At 34.7% G+C, this 23394-nt stretch overlaps 1 protein-coding gene across 2 annotated transcripts; it reads left to right on the top strand.

The window, feature by feature from the left end:
* Window positions 1-1058: 1058 nt before the first annotated feature.
* On the top strand, window positions 1059-23152 carry LOC111512627 (monocarboxylate transporter 1). 2 transcript variants are annotated; one of them, XM_074186036.1, is made up of 8 exons: window positions 1059-1254; window positions 7523-7649; window positions 7699-7842; window positions 10688-10966; window positions 15532-15682; window positions 17606-17886; window positions 19988-20176; window positions 22589-23152. In XM_074186036.1, exons 1-8 carry the CDS (start codon window positions 1150-1152, stop codon window positions 22735-22737), a joined length of 1425 nt encoding a protein of 474 aa, XP_074042137.1. In that variant the 5' UTR covers window positions 1059-1149; the 3' UTR covers window positions 22738-23152. The 2 variants fall into 2 exon arrangements, with proteins under 2 accessions (XP_074042137.1, XP_074042138.1); XM_074186037.1 differs by lacking the exon at window positions 1059-1254 and having other exon boundaries at window positions 7523-7636.
* The last annotated feature ends 242 nt before the right edge of the window (window positions 23153-23394 follow it).

The raw sequence follows: 23394 nt of genomic DNA, 5'->3' as shown, positions 1-23394 counted from the left end.
TCCAAATTGAAAACATCAGCGACATCTTTACCTAACGAATAATAGAACACATCAACTTGAACCCTCTGGTCATTGTTCAATTAAGAGTGTACAAGAACTATCATAAGGTTGCATAAGAAATGTTGCTACCACAAGAACTATCATAAATGTGTACAAGAAGATTCGCTACTATCAACTCAATATTGTTCCATCACATCATCCTCCGGTGATTGTCAACTACTCAATTACAAGACATGATCCCTGAATGACTTCTAAGATCGCCTGATTCAGCTTCAGGAGGCACTGTGGATGGACATGATCTAGTTGACTCATGTCACATACACGTCACATGAGCGTCACTTACACTCGCATTTTTTCGTCTGCGTCGGCGTATTTCAACAACTACTGAACAGAGTGCATCTTCCTGCATACATAATACAAATTCATACTTACAGAATGAAAATCCCTTTTCACTTCATTTCATGTTTTCACAGATATTGTCGTCTCCAGGTTATTTCCAGATGTGTCAACTGAAAATTCTGTACATTGACAGTCCCTATTCATATAGGTACTTTTTTTCCAGTAAGAGTTAATCCAGAAAGAAATTTCATGTACTCACGTACAAAATCAATGAAGCTAAAAAATCTTTCAATTATTCATATAAATTATCATATAACTTTGTACGTGTTAGGAATCACACGTTATAAGGTGAGACCTTGTTAATCCTTAGCTCGCACAAGTTTCGACTTCTGAGGGTTGTCGTTCATAGGGGTGCGACACCTGGTTAACGGAAAAACAGATTTTAAAAAGATTTTTTTTAAACATATCTAACTTGTTAAAGGTTGGTGCTAGATTCGGGACATCCAGTATATCGTTGCTCTGTTCCAGACAGTACAGTAACCGTGTATTATTTTTCTTCAATGATTACAAATTCGTTTTTTATGTCCCACAACTGATAGACTAATGAACGGTGATTTACATAAAGCCATAAACAATCGCACCTAATTCTTTTATATATCTACATAATCATTATGGACACAAAACCGATTTAATATAATTGTGAATGAATAATAAAGAAGTGTATAATTTTGATATGAATAACTCAAAAGAGTTGACTTCTACTTTTCGAAACTATCACTTGAGAACACGAATAGGAAGGCAGTACGAATTATGGAAACTGCTGAAAAACAAAGAAATCATGAGTGTGAGAGTAAATATGTGCACCTCGATGGAGGATGGGGATACATTATCGCTACATCATTCGTTGTATTCATGGTAAGTAATTTTTTATTCAATAACGAATATAGAGCCACTTTCAGGATCTCGAGAAAGTTCGTTGGATTACAAAGAAGTGTATAATTCAAATGTTAATGAAATGGTGTAGGAAAAAACAGCATGAAGCATTTTGAAATATTTGGAAACATTTGAATTGCTGATTTTTTTTCTGCGTTGTGTTTTTTGAATTACAAACCGTTGGAATAGCAATGTTCAAATCCATTCAGTTTCGGAAACTTTGAAATAGCAATGTACAAATCCATTCAGTTTCGGAAACTTTTTGAGAGAGCGTTTCGTTCAATATTGGCCTCAGTCAACTTCTGTTTCCTTTATGCGGACTTGTACTTTCCTATAGAAATATATAACCATTTCTATCCTGTATTCAACCATTAGCTGTGGTCTACAGGTTTTTATACCTGAGTTTGCGCATCGTAGCCAGGTGGATCAAACTTGAGGCTTGTAGCTTAAGGAGCGCAGTCATTGAGTCTTTGTTCAAAGCCTTCATTATTGATGATTATTGCTTTTTGAAATCTCTGTCTTGAAAATAAACAATTATGAGCAAGTCAGGCTATGTTGAAGTCTATTCAATTCTCAATAGTACTATCATGATATGCTTCAAGTTATGAGTTCCATTGTCTTGAAAGGTATTGAAATAGTTTTGAAATTTATGAAGGTGAAATTAAGATATGAACGGAGTGTTGAACTAATTGATGAATAATGCGTTCGGAAAATCGGAAACATCAACTCATGCACCAACTCGGGCTCTGCGACCATTACCATATCGCCTTTGATAATGTCTACCGCAGTAGAAGACGAAACATAAGGCATACAAACTCGCAGACCACGAAGAAAAAAAAAAGGAAATGGTTTCCACACTATTCTGAAGATAATCGGAACCGCTATACCTGATTGGGGTAATTGAATCAGTAATACCATGTAATGTAGAAATATAAGACAAAACCAATAGCAAAAACTGTAAGAACGCCAATTTGTAATTGATTAAGGGGTTGAAAATTCGCGTATTTTCAATACTATTTCACCGAAGGAAAGTAAAATGGAAAAGCTGATGAAATAGTGTAAATATTTTACTTCACAAAGCTTCGATTGTCAGTGTTCACAATCGTCTGCGTGTGATAATTATTCCTGATAGTTGGTATTATTTATGAGTCACATGTGCACTTCCATTTCTCCCCACTCTCCCTTATTTTTTCTTGGTTTTTGATCTAGGGCGTCGTAGACTGTTTTTTTTTTCTTCATAAGGAGTTTCTATGAACACTATTTCCTCTGTGGATTATCTTGATGTTGGATCTGTAAAATACTTAATCAAATTAAAAACGAATTCAAACCATTTCGCCCTAAATGACTTTTTTTGACAGTTATTATTATTTTTTTTTATCTGTCTAATTCTCAATCAACCTATGATATTTATCAAACAACTTATACATAGTGATGAACAATTAACTGATATAAGAAAATACAAATAAAATAAGTAACAGGATCACTTAATATTATGTTGATGGTTCCAAATATGGTTTTCACAGGGTTTTCCTTGCTGGGTGTTCTCATTGTGTTCGCCAATACGAAGTTTCGAAAGCCTCTTTTTCTTACGATATAGAATTTGCCGTACTAACATCGTGTCTGGAAAATGCAATTCTGGCAATGAAATTTATAAGCTTGATTTCAGTAAGGTTGCTGTGGTTGTATCAGCCTCAAACAGATTGTTTCAATTCTATTCGACAGTTCTCTGATGTTTTCTGCAACATCCGTAGCAGCTTCAGAGCATATTTTTCCTATTCTCTCCTACAGTCGTCTGACATAAGGATGTGACATTGGTTGTGATAGTCTTCGTTCGCGGCTGCGGGGCTCTTGTATTCCACTAACAATTCTTCCCACCAGCTTTTTGGGGTAACAATTATGACGGTGATTCAGGTATGAAGATGTTTCCCCGCTTGCTGTCGATGCCCTTCGCTATTACGCCTGGAAATGGCAATTGATCATGGACTTTCTTCTACACAGTAAACATAAAAGTACTCAAGTGACCAATATATCTGTCTGTCTGTTTTATGTTTTTCCGTCAACAGGCTGTCGCACCCCTACGAACGACAACCCTCAGAAGTCGAAACTTGTGCGAGCTAAGGATTAACGAGGTCTTACCTTTTAACGTGTGATTTCTAACACATATATAGTATCAACTATCGGGAATATACCAGTATTATCACTCAAAGACAACTGTTACAGATTATATATTTTGTTTATTTGTTTATCATTCAGTATATATTTTTTCTTCCATTTAGTTAGCTATGAATGAGATATGTGTATAAAAAAGTTGTAGTTGTGGATTGTCAAAAAAGGTCAATAGACGTCAAAAAGTATAATTTGGTATTTTCTTGAATAATAAAGTTTCTAAGGAAATTACATGGCCCTTCGAGCCGGATTAGACATCAAAATATAGTATTTACAGTCCACAAATACGTACTGAAAAGGAAACATGTCTGAATATCGAAGAAGATCTCAGAGAAAAAATGCTGGCAAGACCAATAATTTTGATGATTATGTTCGATGGCCGCTGGCATTAGAGAGTAATATTAAAAGTATTCATGACACTGTTCAGTCAGAATCAAAAATTTTTATGTCTTCGCATCAGCAAGGAGACGCAACTCAGGCGCTGGAAATTGTTCAAACAGCTCCCATAGAAGAGCCGAAAGGTTCCGGATTTCATGTACAATCTAATAGAACTGGCAGTGGGAATGGAACAGATCCAGGATCAATCAGGTATCCATCAAAAGTATCAGATTCTACTAGAAAATCGGCAAGGAAATCAAATGAATTCAAGGTATCTTCAAAGAGGGTAGAAATTGAAAGGAAGCGTTTGGCGTTGGAGACTGAGGTCGCGAGGACTGAGCTAATGAGGGAAATGATAAAGCAGGAATTTGAAAATCAAATGAGGATTCTAGATCTTCAGAAAGAGTTAGCTGAAACTGGAATTGAAGAGAAAGAGTTATGCTCTACAGGAGATATCAGTTCGAGAAAATCGCTTGCAGAGAGCACAGATAAAGAAAGCATGTTCAGAGGAGTACAAGAATGGGTTGATAAGTGTGAAGTGCATTCTGTTACTTTTTCACCAGAAAAAACGAAAATTCAAAACACAAATATGTCACAGGATAGATGTTCACAGCGGTTTCTTTGGCGGAATGGCGAGCATCATAGGCAAATAGATGAATACGAGTTACAGGTGATGATGTTCGGTGCTTCTTGTTCTCTATGTTCCGCACAATATGTTAAAAATTCAAATGCTAAGCAATCGAAATATCCTGAATTGATTAAAGATGTCGAGAGAAATTTCTATGTTGATGACTATCTGGATTGTTGTGATACAGAGCGAGAAGCACTCTCAAAAATCGAAAGAATAATTGAACTCCATAAAAATGGTGGTTTCAATATTGTAAATTGGTCTTCAAATTCACCTTTGGTTATCTCAAAATACGGAAACGAACATGTCGAAAAATATTTCAATAAGTCATCGTTGGACCGCATTTTAGGAGTATGGTGAGATGTGAAATCTGATTCGTTTACATTTAAAGTCGTTTATCATATGGTTCCCAAAGAAATAACTGACGGTACGGTGATTCCTACAAAACGCCAAATTTTGCAGTTAGTTATGTCGATTTTTGATCCCTCAGGCTTTCTCACATTCTTGTCTAATAAGGGAAAAATTATTCTACAGGCAATCTGGCGAAGTGGCATCGGATGGGACGATGAAATTCCAAAAACAATCTTCCATAGATGGTTAGAATGGTTGAAACGGTGGGGAGTTCTTTTCACTTGTATGAAAATTCGTGCAATCCACTTGGAAATCGCACACTCCCTCACTGCTGATGGTACAATAATGGCTTTAAGGAGGATGATATCACGCCTTTATTCAGATAATGGCACAAATTTCAAGGAAGCGAATGAAGAACTTTCGAAATTGTACCGTGAACTGGATCACCAGGAGCTAACTCGAAGAATGACAGAGATGAAGATAGAATGGCACTTCATTCCACCTGGTAGTCCACATATAGGTGGATGCCGGGAAAGGTTAATAGGCTTGGTCAAAAAAATTTTGGGGGTTAATTTAAAGGAAGAATCTCCTGAGGATGAAATTTTATCAACATTGTTCGCGGAAGCTGAGTATGCAGTAAATAGTAGACCATTAACTCATGTTTCAGCCGATCCTTCTGATCCTCAGTGTTTAACGCCAAATCATCTACTGATTAGTTCGCCCTCAGAAAATCCATTTCCAACAAAATTCGAAGAACAAAACCTAAGAAAGCAGTGGAAGAAGTCTCAAAGGCTGGCAGAGATATTTTGGTCAATTTGTGTCAAGGAATATTTACCGACTTTATCGAAGTGTGCAAAATGGATCAAGGTTGATGAACCTGTTGCGGTTAGCGATGTAGTCGTTGTTACAGATGGCCACCTTTCGAGAAATACCTGGCCACTGGGTAGAACCACGGCAGTATTTCCAAGAAAGGACAATATTACGAGAGTAGTCGAGGTGAAAACATCTACAGGGGTCTTCAAACGTCCTGTAACCAAAATCTGTAGGGTGGATGTTGAATTTGGTGAAAATTCTTAAGAACTTTCACGGTGGGGAGAATGTTACAGATTATATATTTTGTTAATTTGTTTATCATTCAGTATATATTTTTTGTTCCATTTAGTTAGCTATGAATGAGATATGTTTATACAAAAGTTGTAGTTGTGGATTGTCAAAAAAGGTCAATAGACGTCAAAAAGTATAATTTGGTATTTTCTTGAAAAATAAAGTTTCTAAGGAAATAACAACAACTGTGGGAACTAACAATTGAAACATCGTGTGACTTGATTCAAATTATTGTTTAATTTTGATAGAATTTCATTTTTGTTCAACTTTCCATTGGTTGTATACAGTGTCATCCCCAAATTATGGATTATATGGGAAACTTATTTATTATTGGTTTATCGACAAAATGTTATTCCTGATAAAAGTTTATGCATCCCCTAAAACTAAACATGCACCAAAAAAATACAGTAAAATTACGGGAAATTTTATTTGAAAATGTCGTTCAGCATCAAAAAATACATCTAGATTTGAAGTCATCGTCATCTTAGCAAAGTTCTATAATTCAACCTTTTTTTTTTAAATGAGGACTACGGAAAAAAAATTGCTGAAACGATAAATAGGCGGCATCCTGTATACGACAGTTTATTTCCAGAGCCTGTAATATTACGAATTACACAACTATGCTGTTAACCACGGTCAATTTTTTTGAAGAGTGGAATAATTTTTGAAGTTTTAGGTGCAAACTCATTTTTATTTTGTGTTAACACCAAAAATTACACAAAATTATACAGTATTGTAAGAAGAATTCAATATTCGAAAATATCAAATCACAAAACATCAAAATTAAATAGGTATTTTGGAACAAACTAATTGATTTTCTGGAGATTATTTTGGATTATTTTGGAAAATCAATGACTTTGTTCCGAAATACCTATTTCATTTTGATGTTTTGTGATTTGATATTATTGAATATTAAATTCTTGTTACAATACAGTATAGTTTTGAGTGATTTTCGGTGTTAACAAAAAATGAAAATAACCAAAAACATTGACAATTATTTTACTCTTCAAAAAAATTGACCGTGGTTTACATTATAGTTGTGTAATTCGTAATATTGCAGGCTCTTAAAGTAAACCGTTGTATACAGGATGCTGTCTATTTATCGTTTCAGCAATTTTTTTTTCGTATTCCTCATTTAGATGGCCATGACATGAAATCTAGATATATTTTTCAATGCTAAACAACTTTTTTGAATAATATTTTCGAAAATTTTTCAAAATAAGAGTACTCTACTCGTGTCAAAAAATCAAATATTTGAAGTCTCCTTGTATATTACGTGTAACGAAATACAGTCATCGTTGGTGCATGTTCAGTTTCAGGGGATGCACAAACTTTTATCGAGAATAATTTTTGTCGAGAAACCCTTAATAAATAAGTTTCCCATATGGTGCATACTTTGGGGATGGCACTGTATAATTCAGTGTTTTTCGTAATTTCAACATCTCATCAATCTTCTTTCCATTTTCTCTCCGATGGGAGTCTAAACCAAGAGAAATTGTCAACCACTTTAAAAAAAGTATCATGTTATATATCATTGATTTGACTTACTTGAACTTTTTGATGATTTGTATATATTTTTTGGTTTGGATAACATCTTATCAGCCATTATTTTATTGTTTTTAGCTTGTGTCACAGGTCCCTGTTTCTTCATTTGGGCTCTATTATGGTGAGTTTTTAACATCTATTGGTGATGAGGCAAGTGGTACAGCTTTGTCGACCTCAATTCTTATCGCAACTGTGAGTTTCATAGGTAGGTTCAGAAAAATTAATAGTAAATTGCCCTGATGAATATTTTTCAGGTTTTTTCTCGAGCTTCCTTTTGAAGAAGTATAGTTACAGATTGGTTGGACTTGTAGGGGCAGTTTTCTATTCTGTTGGAGGTTTCTCCGAAGTTTTCAGTGAGACCCTCATCCAAATGATCATGGGTTTCTCAGTTTTGAAAGGTGAATAGGTTTATCAATAAGGGTTGATCGATTCTTGTTGTCAGGAATGTGAAGAGATATTTGAACATTATGGGGAAAATGTATATTGAGAACTGAAATCATTGTTTGTATTTGAGTATTCATGAAAAAAGCTTTCTCGGAAATAAGTAAACAATGCTTGCACGGAACTTCTCCACTACAGAATACGACATCATCGAATTCACAATTATCTCAAAAACAAGTATTCCAGATGATTCCAAATGAATATCCAGGGAGAAACAATACCCAATTCAGCTCCGAAAATTTTCACTGTACTACATCAGAATATAAAATGCCAGAATACCAACAAAAATCAACTCTAGATTTCTTGAACATTGCAAAGATGATTAAAATGTCCTTTTAATTCACCTATGAAAAATAACTCCTAATGTGCAGTTGACGAATTTTGTCTACATGAACAACAATTTTTTTTATATAATGTTTTTCATGTTTTTCCAAAAAATGAATCATGACAATTTCTGTCGATCGTTCAAATCTTGAAGCACCTACTTTTCTAGCTTTTTGACCTTTGCAATACGTTTTAAACCATCAAAAACCGCATGTGACCTGACGACCAGTTTTTCCGCCATTCCACGCACCATTTGTGATGGGTGAGTCTCCACCACGGTCCTCATATCTTTGTCCTGGATTACTGTAGGTCGGCTACTTCGGGGCTCATTTTTGAGGCTGAAATCTCCAGTTAGGAATTTCGTGAACCAACGTCGGAAAGTGGTCCATTAACATCATTTCTGCCAAATGCCTAGTTGATTTTTCGAGCTTTTGGTTCAATTCGACTTCGTAGACATCATACAGTGCATTTCTTTAATGTCTCCCCTTTTATTTTTCAAATGGGTCAACCCAAAATATTTAAATTTGGGATAATGAATCAATGCATGAATACTTTATGAAGTGAAATTGACAGATGAATCTCTTTCGAAATAGCGACTGGCCGCCATCTGAGAAAAAAATTAAATGGAAAGGGGGTCTTGTGACACATCATTTTGAAGCTCCCGATGAATACTTCAGAACCCTAGAATATGACGTCAATATCTTCACCTAATGGCGGAACATTTGATAATTTCCTGAAGACAATAACGATATTTCTAGAAATAATCCTTTTTATCTGGTATATGGCAATTCCAATAACCCGATGAGGTTTGTTAAGTTATTTTTTGTTTATAAAAACGACAAAAAATATCAGTACGACAATGAACATCATTGTTCAGTTGGATTATTCTCATTCAGTTTTCGGTTTTACTAGTAGGAAGGTACCACGTCAACAATCTCTGAAATGGTCAATTCTCGTCCATTGTAAAAAAAATTGAAGCGATTTTTATTTACGGTGCGACGCGTAAGTTTCACGAGACTGAAAGGATTTTCAATGAACGTTTTCCGAATCGTCTTATCTGTACAAAATATTCAAGGGAACTTGTATCCAAATTCACAACTACCGGTAGTGTATATAACAAAAAGCCCCCAGGCCATCCGTTCATTCCGGAAGAACAACAAGTGCAAATAATTGGTGAGATGGTAGTAAATCCTGAACAGTCTACTTATTCCGTCGCGAATTTTTGTAAGGTGTCTCCTTCTACTGTGTGGAGACTTTTGAAGAGAAATAGGTATCATCCATACAAAATTAAAATGGTACACCAATTAACTGAAGATGACCCTGATCAAAGAACAGAAATCTGAGAAATCATAACGGAAACCATTGCAAGCCATCCTTCCTATCTCCACAATATTTGTTTCAGTGACGAACGTACATTTTTTTCAAAAGGCAATGTTAACAGACAAAATTGTCCTTATTGGAATGACACCAACCCTAAGTTTTCCAGAAAACACATACCCAATATCCAGAAAAAATTAGCGTTTGGGCAGGAATATTGGGAAACCATATTGTAGGACCTCTATTCATTGATCAAAATTCAATAGGAGAACTGTAATTGAATATGCTGGAAACTACTGTTGACCCTCTCATCACTGAAATCGTCGAAGCGAATCCTAATGAATTCGATATGGATATTGTATTCCAACAAAATGAAGCACCACCACATTACTCCAGACAAGTGAGAAACTATTTGGATACTACTTTTCCCGGTCGTTGGATTGGCCGTCGAGATCCTACAGAATGGCCAGCCCGTTCGCCAGATTTGACAACTTTGGACTTTTTTCATGGTGCTATTCGAAGCAGAAGGTGTACGAAACTGGTTATTCCACAGAAAATAATAGATATTTGTAGAGATATTGACGTTACCGTGTTCGAAAATGTTCGACGTGAAATATCGGATAGGCTGTTCATATGTCGGAAAGTTCAAGGCAACCATTTCGAGCATATTCTGAATGAATAGAAGGGGGCACATTGAAAAAATGCACTGTATAGTAAGTTCAAAAGAGAGGCAAAGAATTAAAATTTGAAGAAAACAGCATCATTGTATAGAGTATAAAATTATCTATCAATCGGTATACACCACGACACAGTGGAATGAATAGTTATTGAGATACGAAACTACAAAACACATGATATTAAACGGCCAAAATATTTTTTCGCTCAATCAGCGCAGAGAAAATAATTGAAGCTGGCTGCAAACTCGAAAATAAAATGGGTAAAAATACTATTACCCAAATTTTAAAAAATGATAACAATTTAATGAATAATGAAACAACATACCAACACAATGTGGACTCGTTTATTCGGATGTTTGCGTAAGACAGTTTTTTACCAATGTTTTCCTAGTGTTTGGGAGCAGAGTTTGTTTTGTTTCGGAAGTATTACTCATAAATTACCACTCCATATTCAATTCCTTTATTATGATCACTGAATTTTCAGGAATTGGCTCTGGACTGATGTTTGCATCATCTTTAACGATTCTGAACGATTATTTCGACAAGAAGCACAGCTTCATAATGGGAATATCTCAGACTTTCATAACAATGTCAGCAATAGTATGTCCATTGATATTATCTAATGCCATGGAGCATATGGGATTCAGAAACGTATTATGGTTGCTCGCCGGAATCTCTGTTCTTAATTTTCCTGCTATGGCGGCGTTCATCCCTGTCAAGAAGTGCAATGAACAGAATTCAGCTGAAACATCCGAGAAGCAAGGTGAGAATTCTGAACTATCCGATTTTTGAATACATAATACAGAGTTACCATCACTTCCTGCTTTCATCAAAATGAAAAATAATGGAAAAAAAACGTGATTTGAATTGAATGTCGCATTTCATTTCTTTTTCGGAGGTAAATTCCAAAAGCTGTGTGAAAAAATTAATCCCAAGGAAATCATGATACTTTTCACAATGCTCCATTCTAGACACATGTTAGTTGCACCATAATAGGTATGGATTTCTCTACAGAGTCGAATGAGTCTATTAAAATTTGTGTATCAGTTGATGCCTTTGAAAAAATTGATGGATTCTTTAGCAGTGGCGGGATACAAAGAATTTAACCAGCTACTCCTTTGAAAACTTAATGCCTTGACTTGGGTATAGCTAGAACTGAGCCAGTTGCTGTTCAAGTTTTTTTAAGGTAGGTCTATGTGTGTTATAATTGATAGAGTATTCGTCATTGATTTCGAGAGTATTTTTTCATAAGCTTTTGAGAAATTCTGAAGAAATGAACTTCAAACGTTCAAGCCAGTTTCGAATGTACCTACACAGTAGGTTAAATGAACTGACGACTATCAGAAAACAACTACTCCCCTTGCTAATACCACAAAGGGCGTTGGATTATATCCGACAGGCGTCAGTGCAGGAATCTTCACAGAAAATATCCTGCATATGCAATTGGCAATACAACTGGAAGAGTCGACCTTCAATTTTGGAACGGGCACACTTGCAGACCGGTTTCGGGTTCATTAGCCGCTCATCAGTTCAAGATAGTGACCATCATCGACAATGATACTCCATAATTGAAAATCGGAATTCTTTCAGAGTATTTCATTCCTCTTCCTTAGTTGGAGCGAAACAACAAAATGTCACTCCCTCTAGTGAACGAGGTACTAACCAACTGCATATCCGTAATTTTCCCGTTCCAAAATTGAAGGTCAACTCTTTCAGTTGTATTGCCAATTGCATATGCAGGACATTTTCTGTGAAAATTTCTGCACTGACGCCTGTCGGATATGATCCAACGCCCTTCGTGATATTAGCCAGGGGAGTAGTTGTTTTCTGATAGGCGTCAGTCCATTTAACCTACTGTATAGGTATATTCAAGACTGGGTTGAACGTTTGAAGTTCATTTCTTAATAATTGTTTACTGCCTGTCTTCAAGCATAGCATAGTGAGGTTATGAGCTCCCGATCAACTGTTGAATACAGATTCGACCATTTTTGGAATACTGATCACATGTAGTGAACTGTTCGAAAAATATTGTAAATGTTCACATTTCGCGGGCTGAGTATATTCGATTAGCGTCTTTTTATTTTATGTTGGTACACTTGTTTCGAACATATGTTCACAGTTTCAGCTGTTTATCATGTTCAGTTTGTTGTGTGAAAAATGGAATTGACTGCTCAGAAACTCGAAATGTTGGCAATGGCATACTGCGATTGTACTCGGACTCAGAAAAATGTTTACAAGTGGTACAAGCTTTCCACAGAAGGTCAAGAATATGTGAATGACGACCCTCACCCTGGACGCCCCACCACATACACAACCGATGAAAATGTTGAAAATGTGAAGAAAATTGTTATGGAGAATCGTCGAATTACCGTTAGAGAAGTCGCTGCATGCGACTTCTCTCACGGTGTCATGCAAGTTTTGCGTGAATTTTGGGCATTAAGCGTGTGGCAGCGAGGTTGATACCAAAATTGCTGAATTTTTACCAAAACAACCATCGCATGAACACCGCTCGAAAATTTTGGACGTTAACAACGATTCAGGTTTTCCAGAAATAGTCATAACTGGGAACAAATCATGGGTATATGGTTATAACACCGAAATCAAAATCCAATCGTCTCAATGGGAGAGCCCAGGTGAACTGAAACCAAAAGACAACACGCCAATATCATCAAATGTCAAGGCTTTGCTCACTGTTTCTTTTAAATTACCATGTCTTGGTACATCAGTAGTTCTTACCATATGGTCGTACGGTAAATAAGGAGTATTATCTTGAAGTTATGCGTCGCTTGCGAGAAGCAATACGAAGAAAACGTCCTGAATTGTGGAGAATCAATTCATGACTTTCTCATCACGATAATGCAACATTACATGTTCGTGATTTTATGACCAAAGCAAGACCGTAATCATGTATCTGCCATCGTATTTACCAGATTTTCCACACTGTGACTTTTTTGCCAAGAGGAGGAGAATCAATCTGAAGCGGATAACAGAGGAAGTGATGAATATTAAAAAATATATCTTGAGAAAAATAAAAATTCACTTCACAGCGAATGCGGATCAGCATTCTGAAGCTTCTATAAAAGTTAATTGATCTTTTTGCGTATGACCGAATGATTCAAACTCCGCATTGGTGTGACTGATTTTTTTGTTAGTTGTGTTCGATCCGAATATACTGAACTACTTCTAATTTGCTGATTTCTCTTCACTAGGTTGTTTTTAATCTTTCGCCACGATAGTTGATGACCTCCACTGATGTAAGAGTCGCCACTTTCATCAAGTATTCAGTAGACATATTTCTTGGAGTTATTGTTAATATTCAATGGTTTGGTGTTTTCAAGCTAATAGATATAATCTATTTATCTCATTCTTTCTGACGGTATTTTTGCATGAGAAATTGCTACGTAGGTTTTCTTTTAAAGACATAGAAAGATTACAATAGGGTTGCCAAATAAAAACACCACTAACAAACCCGACTAGGTCAGCGGTGTGCACTAAATCGTGGGTGCATTCAGTTTTTCTTGGCCAGATAAAGACCGAAAAACTGCCTTGTTGGTGCGAGAATCCACTATCGTCAAAAAAAAATCTGAATCTTAAGTATATTACTAATAAAGACAATTCACTCGAATTTCAAGCAGATTACATTGAACTGTCTTATATTCAGAGTTAAGTTAAGCAATGAATTCACCTTAGAGAAAGACAACAAAAGAAATAATAACAAACGCTAATATGTGACGTCACGTGAAAGCTTACACCATTTATCGCAATCATTTATCGATATAAGAAAAATATAAACACAAGCAAGTTTCTTTATTTTTTTCTTCAATGAACTCAGACTGAAATTAACTGCTTTTCTGGCGATCCTTATAACGTTGCAAGGGGGTGCAGACTGTTCTCACAATATTCTGGAGATACTGACGCCTCGGATATTCGACGGTGCTCTTAGTCCACTGCTACGATATATCCACAAAAAGAAATCGTTAAAACAAACGATGGTTTCGAATTCATCAGAATCTAGCTTGGAGATACATTTTTTATGGGGATATCTTAACACCCTGAAGAAAATATTCTTCATCACGACAATAGTTACATGAATAGTGTGAAAAGAAAAATCAGAAGTTAACATTTATTAAGAGTTGAGTTGCATGAAAATATTCTACTAACCTCTTGATAATGAAGTTGATAGGAGATGTAGATACTCATTAACTGCCTGGTATGAATCCTGCGTTTGCAGCTATGGTTTTCAGATGCTCTGAAGCCCCCAATCCAATCTAAAATCCCTTTTAGATAATTAACCAACGAAATGATTCGTTTAGGCAAAACATCAGTTTTGGAATCAACTACTACTGAATTGGTTTCCGTTTTGAAGAAAACAACACAAAATCGCTTCATTATTTTTATATCGAAATAATCATAGGTGGATTCAAAGTGAATAAAGAATCACCAATCTGCAGGAAAGTTATATGAAAACGGTCACAAAATTGGAAAAATGTATTGATTGATCTAATAGTATATCGAAAATATATAAACAAGATTTTAAAACGATTGAAAAACTTGAACCGCAGCAAAATATTTTGAGTTGAGATGAAAGTTCATTTTTCACTTCTCAGTGTTCGTAAACACGTCACATTCTTTCAACTTAAACAATTTTTTTGGACAAGAAAATCTTCAGGAAATCAATGAGTTTGTTCAGAAATATCTATTTCATTTTGATGTTTTGTGATTTGACATAATTAAATATCAAGTTTTTGTTACAATTCTGTATAATTTTGAATAATTTTTGGTGATAACAAAAAATAAAAATAACTTTGAAAATTAATGCACTTTTCAAAAAAATTGACCATGGTTAACACGACATTTGTGTAATTTGTAATATTACAGGCTTTCAAATTGGACAGTCGTATACAGGATGCTGTCTTTATATCGTTTTAGCAAAAATTTGTTTTTCGTAGTCCTCATTTAGAAAAAACGGGTAAAAAAATAAAACTTCACTTAGATGGCCATGACTTCAAATCTAAATGTATTTTTCAATGCTCAACAACTTTTCTGATCAACATTTCCCGAAATTTTTCAAAATAAGAGTACTTTACTCTTGTCACAAAATCAAATATTTGAAGGCTCCTCGTATATAACGTGTGTTGTACTGTATTTTGTTGGTACATGTTTAGTTTCAGGGAATGCACGAACTTTTATCGAGAATAACTTTTTGTCGAAAAACCCTTAATAAAAAGTTTTCCATATGGTGCGTACTTTGGGGATGACATTGTATCCAGATGAAAAGCTTCTGAACTTTCAACATTCAAAATAATCAAAAACACTTGTGAATTTCAGTAACGCAGACTACATCAGTACCAGAATATAACGCAAAATCACAATCTGAGCCGTTACTACAGATCGAAGGCAAAGTAGAAAACAAACAAGAAATTGTAAAGCAACGAGAGAAGAACAAGATTTCCTTATCCACTATGAAATCTTGGCTACTGTAAGTACTGTTTTCTGGCATTTGTACCTTCCATCGACCCAATCATCATAGTAATTTTGATTACTAATGAACTTGAGAGAAAAAAGAGCGGTAGGAGTTCAGGACTTCCACATTTCCCACTCTTTCACGTTTTGTGTAACAGTTTTCAAACGCAGAGTATGGAATAGTACGCAAAGTATGGAATAAATTCAATATTTCCAAAACCAAAGGTCGTTTTACAAAAAACTGAAACTTCGTCATACAGGGTGATCCATATTAATGTGATGAAGTCATCTTTTTTAAATGCAACACCCTGTATTTGGTGTCAGTTTTAGATAATCCGTAACGAGCTGATTCCGAAAAGTTTTGATACTTGAGGTCTAACGGACAGAATTTTAAAGATGTGCGCTCAGAAAATAAATTTTATTGATATCTAATGAAAGTAGAAATTAATTAATTATTTGATAGTTTTTTCTAATGATTATTTTAAAAATGGGAAAGTAATCCAATGATAAATACATGACATTATTTCAAATGTTCGAACTGTAGTCCTTGCTGTAGTTGACAGTAACCGTGCTAACAAGTATTTCTTATCAATTTAAAAAAACTAGGCTGCTAATTTTTTTGTTATTGTGAAATATCATTATTCCGATTGAGGTTTGCTAACTGTTAACTAGGACAGTAGTTATTGTGTTGATTCCTGAATTTTCTGTAGTATTGCTTCGAATTAATTTGAAGTAGTAATGAATTTAAGTATAAAGTTAAGAATTGAAATACTTATGATGATTGGCTATGAAGACAGATCGCGCACTCAGATGGAAGTGTGTAACTTATTTGATGAAAAATATTCAGAAAGACGCATAACGCAGTCAGCAGTAAGTTAGATTGAAAAAAAATTTCGAGAAACTGGCACAGTTGAAAATGCACGCAAATCACGTCGTCCTTCTGTAAATGATGATACAAAACTAGATGTTCTACTTGCTTTTGAAGAAGATGTGCACACTTCTGTTCGTAAGGTTAGTTGTGATTTCGATGTCAGTAAAACAACTGTACACAAAGTACCTATTGAATTTGGAAAAATGTCATCCCTTTGAAATCGAACTTCTACAGGAATTAAACGAGAATGATCCAGATAGAAGAATAGAATTTTGTGAAGTCATGATGGATAATTGTCACCGAGACCGTCTCCTCGTAAAAAATATATTTTTTTCTGAGGAAGCCACTTTTACATTAAATGGTGGGGTCAACCGTCAGAATTGTAAGTACTGGTTCGAAGAAAACCCCCCCTGAATGCGTGAGCATCATACACAATACTTTCAAAAGGTAAATGTATAGGCCGGCATTGTAAGAAACAGGATCATCGGGCATATCTTGTACCTACTTTGATTAATTCATTCCCCAGTAGAATTAATCCTGGAAGTTTTGATGAAAGTTTATGGTTTCGATAGGATGGTGCGCCTCCACATTATGCTGCAGATGTTCGAAGGAATCTCGACCAAATTTTTACGAACCGATGGATTGGTAGACGTGGACATATTGAATGGCCAGCGAGGTCGCCAGACTTAAATCCGTTGGATTACTTTATGTGAGGCCATCTGAAGATTGTTGTTCATAAAACGAAACCAGCAAATATTGAAGAATTAAAAGAGAGAATTCGAACAGAAATAAACGATATTTCTCAAGAAACCATAAACAAGGTTCGACAAGAATTTATTCAAGGTTTAGGTTACTGTCAAATACAGCAAGGACTACAGTTTGAACATTTAAAATAAAGTCATGTATAAATTACTGGTTTACTTTTCCATTGTTACTTCTGTTATTTCGATTGAGTATCATATCATTATCATATAAAAATTGCTTTTAGAAAAGTATCAGCAATTTCAAATACTTACTTTCTTCAAAAGATTTCATACTCTAAATTTGATATTCATTTTATTTTTTCAGAGATACTCTCGGCCTGAGGTTATATGGAGAAGTCAGATATCTAATAATGGCTTTCGGTTTGGCATTATCTTTCAATTCTGATTACAACTTCACGGTCATTATCAGGTTGCTATTGAATAAGTTAAATTACAATTCATCTGAAATAGCTAAGATGATCATGGTTTATTTCATTTTCGACCTGATCTCCCGAATGCTTTATTCAATCTATAGTTATTTTTATACTATCAATAACAGACTAACATTCCTGTGGACCACCTTCATCATTGCAGTATGTCGGATTGGTAAGAACTTTTTTCTATTTACTCACAGTTATGGATAAAGGGCTCGTCAAATGATGATAAAAAACGATTTTATTGACAGAACAAAAATCAAATACAATATTACAATTTTGCAGTTCCAGATTTGTATGTTGCTGTTGTGTATATCTAGGTAGGTATAGGTGTTTGAATATAAAAATTGAATATAGACTCAAAGCAGTGAAAATTCATTTTCCATTCTTGTCCTATAAAGTCCAACCAGTGTCAATGAATATTGGTTGAATGAATTACACTGAAGGAACAGAAGATCACAAAAATAATCTTGATTTGACGAAATTGTTAAGGCTTTCGCGGCTGAGTGTTTGAAAGTCATCGATTTTTGGAATTTCTTCCTGAGGTTTTGCTGGAGCGAGTGGCTGCTTCTTTAGAGGTTTATACAGGGCATTCCATTTGAAACGAGCCACCCTGAATAACTTTTGGTTCAATAATTTGCAGAAAAAATAGAAAAACACGTCAATTATAGTATACAGGGGGACACATTTTGACATAATCACATTTGATGTTACTTCCTCTATCGCATTCCCAGAGCATGTCATAATTTTTTTCAAAAAGAACACTCTATGTTCTTTCGCATAATCAGATGCCCCATGATGAGAAGATTTCAACAAAGTATAAAACAGACGGTCTGAAGCTTATGATTCGGGACCTTGTTCCCGAGTTGAGTTGAAAACGAGCCACCCTGAATAACTTTTGGAACAATGATTTTCAGAAAGAATATTATCAGATTTTTTGAGTTTTCTGATTCCTTGGTAACCATTTTTGTTTCGGCCCATTTCATTGCGTGTTGACCAGATGATTTCAGAATATGCTCCGCTTTCCCGGATCCCGTTATCTGTCTTGTCTCTATATACTTACGATGTCGATTTTTTTTCTTACATCTGGGGGTCTTAAGGTTTCAATAATATAACTTTCAATAAATTGATGGATGTAGCCGTTACTACGTGGTGAGAAATCATAATGAAGAAAAGATAATTGAAACTTTCTATGTTCTTTACCACTTTTATTTGTAACTGACGTTACTGCAGTTTCGTCCTATGAGGACATATTCAAACTCATACATTAAACTATATATAATATATTATATATGATATATGTCCTATAAGGACATTTTCAAACTTATACATTTAACTATATATAATATAAGTGTGAAAATGTCCTTATAGGACGAGACTGCAGTAACGTTAGTTACAAATGAAAGTGGTAAAAAACATAGAAAGTTTCAATTCTCTTCTCTTCAATATAACTTTCTTCCGCAGGAACAAGGTTTATGGTGAATATATTCCTTAATTTTTTCCAACCGAATATGTTGATAGTTCTGAAAATTATTCTCAAACCATGTCTGTAACCGAATCGTCTCAATTTTTCAAACAAATCGGAAATATGAGTTGACATCAGTTGTGAGCTTTCGGTAAATGTATCATCTTCGTCAGGATAACTAAAATAGATTACATGATACTTATTTTATATAGATATAAATATGGAAGCATAACAATTTTTAAATATGTCAAATTTTGACAGTGTCATATTTGAAAATTCTGACTACTTTGTGATTTTCTCTCATCCTTCTCGTATTGAAGAAAAATTTATGAATTTGGCTCAAATTCAACAAGAAAACAGATCTCAACAATTTGAGAGCAATATACCACCATCGATCATCAAAGAAAGTGAAATGTCTTATCAAATCGAGATTTTCAAAAATTAATTTCGAAAAAACATTAATTTTTTCATGAAATTATTGATTTTGTCAATCACTTGAATATGACTTATGTGTTCCTCTTGCATTCAAATGTATACATGCAATGTGTTTCTGGATCAAGAGATTCCTATTTATATGATTTCTCATTAGAAAATTACTGCAAATAGTGAGGGCCCATGTTGGTATCATAAAAAAAATTCATTATTATAACAATGTATAAACAAATCGGACAATTCAGAAATATACTCGGACGTAATTTCAATTTGAGAAAACCCTTAATTTACTGTCATGGAAAAAAAAATAGCGTATATCTGGCTACAAAACCTGTTGATATTACTATACAAAAATACAAACCGTTATTTTTTTCAGTTTTTACTCTTTGTGAAGATTATGTATGGAAAATGATAGTACTGGGACTAGTAGGATTAACAAGGGGTATCATGGAGACATCTCTTCCCTTAGTGATTTCCGAAATGTACAAAGATAATTTTGCCACAGCTTTTTCTTTGTACATGGTTCTGGGTGGATGTGTTGGGTTGACATTGGGTTCAATGACTGGTAAGTGAAGAACCAGATGCTAATAATATTAGAAACCTGTTTTAAGTTCTCTTATGCAACACAAAATACGAGGGTGGTCCGAAAAGTTTCCGACCTAACAAAGATACAAGACATTTTCTCAGTTTTTTTCTATTTTTCAACATAGTCTCCTTTCAACTCTACACACGATACTCCCAGCGTTGCATACATCTCTGAAACCTGTCCAAATAGTACTGGGCGTTTTTCTCTGCAAAATAATGATTCAAGAAGGTGACTGTCTCTTAATTTGACGAATATATCTGTCCTCCAAGCGCAATTTTCAGATGAGAGAATGAAAAGAAGTCAGTTGGGGCTAGATCTGGGGAGTAATGCGGATGGTCAAGCAGTACAAACCGTAATTCGTGGATTTTCGCCATGACAACCGCTGAGGTGTGAGACATTTATGCACGACATTATGTCTACTACTGCGGCATATATTATCAAAGGCGATAATTTAACAGAATGCGTGATTTCTTCCTGGCTTCCTGGCTTTCTGGGAGGCAGGGAAGACAGAAGGTTCGAGAGCACGAAGGGGGTCGGACACAAGAGCCTGTGAAGACGTGTTCTAGGGTGTCATCCCTCAGTCTTCGAGGCTGAGTATAGTGCTCTGAATAAGAAAGTTATTTTGTTTCTGAGCGTGGGGTGCGAAATTTAAGGAAAATCAGTAGCGAAATTGTTAGTCAGTATTGGGTATAGGGGAGTAAAAAATAAAAGTGTTGGTGTTGAAGACACATCGGGTCAACGAAACCTATGGTTGACCATTAACCACCAAAAAGGCGTTATGTAAGTGTTTGTTTTCTTATACACTGATCAGTTGATATCGGGAGATAGTTCACATATTGTTTTGTCCGAGTTCACTTTCTATTTGCAAAGAGTTTATACATTGTTGTGTTCCTAATGTGGGTTGTATAACTAGAGTTCATATTACGATTACAAAAAAAAAGGTGCAAATTTAAGGTTATACACCACTCTCCCTGAAGTTAAAGTGAAACTGACAGTATTTTGTAATGAGTTGGTGTATTTGTAGTTGTTTAACAGGTTGAATTTATAGTAAATAGCACGGTCAAATTGGCGGCATTTTCTTTTTTTTAGAATTCAACAGATTTTACACATAGTTTTTTTTTATTCAGTCCTTGAAGTCGTTGTTTTACCTATTATATTTGAAATCTTAGACTTTCATTTTCTCTTGGGCTGAGAAAAATACCATTCTCGTAGAGTAAGATGAAGTTAAGAAAACAAAAACAAATTAGAGACTTTTTGTTCATTTATCGAGAAGTGAGAACCATTTCAACTGAGATTTAAATTCATTTAGAGCATATTCGGCATTGTTCTCGAACCATATAATGAGAGAGAATCTAAGTAAGTGTACCAAATGATCAGATTTCAGTTAAGTATTATTTTACTGGTGATAGTTAAGTGGAATTTCATGAGGATTTCTCTGTTAAGAAATCCAATTCCACAATTCAGACTTTTTTAATTTTTGTATGTTATTACACTGTTGACAAAAAAAATCTACCGTAGTCATTACAGCAGATTTAATTCATGTGGTAATTGTCTTTGTGTTTTTGAAGTTCTGTCGTAACCATAGAGAGTGGAATACCTACACTTTTTCTCCATTTGTATACCCCCGGTAATGTTGAAGGCTCTCTGGGGTCTTCAGCTAACCTTAGATTTTCTCTGATAATTTTCGTTGGCCTGAATATTTATTTCATCTTGTGTTCCTTCAAAATTATTGCTGGTTGCCTCTCAGTGACAGCTGTAGAGACTGTCATGAACCGATTTCACATTCGGGTTTGCGACAGACTCTAATGGGAACCGATCATTTTTATTTTGAACAGGGATACTTTGAGGTTTGTAATGCGAGATGTTCATGCTCACTGATAAAATTGAAGCTGTTCAAAATTCCACAGTTTCTAGCTTAAGTTAAAATTTATATTTGCAGAAAGAACATCAAGTAATCATAGAGCAGATTTTCATCAAAATGATTTTTTTCTTGTCCCATTTAAGAAATAATCAACATTTATGGATTGGTAACTGACAGAAGAGGGTTCAAAATGGAATTTCGAGAGTAATTTTGTTAAAATATCATTATTTGGAATATAATTGTTACTTTCTTAATTGAGATTTTACTAGAAAATAGGTAAGAATATAAAGTGAAAGTCAATTTCCATACATGTAAATATTATCATCAACATTCATCAGGTTTAGGGTTTTATAATTTTTTCAATTGGCCCTTCTGACTGTTTCTGACACCAAATTGATAAATTTGCGATCTCATCTGACCGTCAACCACCTTCAAGTTCTGAAAACCTTCTAATTCTTCTTCTGCTGAATATAGTTACCATGTTGAATAAGTCATATACAGACTATGAATTTTCATATGCTTTTTTCCAGGTTACGTGAAAGAACTAACTGGAAGTGATTCAATCATTGTATATTTTTATGCATCTGCCAATTTCATTACTTGCTTAGCGTGGATTTGCGAAACTATTTTCCTGAGGCTATGTCGAAGGAAACATCAGGATGAACCAAGTTCACTATGAAGTCGAAGAAGAATTTTTCCATTTTATTCATCAGCATTGCATTGAAATGCAATGAATGAAGACTACTTTTATATTCTTATTGTATATATTGTTTCGTATTTATAAAGAGGAATATACAATATCCAGTGTCATAAAAAAATTTGGTTTATTTTCACTCTCGTATTCTGATAAAAAGGAGCTAGAATTCACTTACAGTGGCTCACTAGATGTGAAGATATGTATTCTAATAATTATTAAATCTAATAAACTGACACTGATATGGTTTTTGAGCATTGTTAGTGTTGTAGTGAGATATTGTCATTATTTATGTTGAAAAACTGAAGAATTATTCGGTTGTCGTGTACTACATTCAGAACAGAAATCTGAAATTTTTTGTGAAATAAATTCTATTTTTTCGGAATGATTATTGTGTTCCTTGTACAAACATGTGAATGATAAAAGTGGATTTTCATCTGTGTTGAAAACAAGCCAAAGCTTTTTCCTGGGTTCTATATAATTCTCCAAATTTCTGATGTGAATATTTTTTTAACAATGCGAAAACTCAGTAGTACATACCTTACCTTATTACAAATTGTGTTAGGTTTACAAAAAAGGCAGCTTTTATATGATCTCTTTTTTTCTCCTAGGGTAATTTTTAGCATTTTTACATCCTCAGTT

This window comes from Leptinotarsa decemlineata, unplaced genomic scaffold (assembly GCF_025532065.1).
Source record: "Leptinotarsa decemlineata unplaced genomic scaffold, Ldec_3_MD MMD2_tig00078422_RagTag_RagTag, whole genome shotgun sequence".
Lineage (NCBI taxonomy): Eukaryota > Metazoa > Arthropoda > Insecta > Coleoptera > Chrysomelidae > Leptinotarsa > Leptinotarsa decemlineata.
This window is presented reverse-complemented; position numbering and strand designations above follow the sequence as displayed.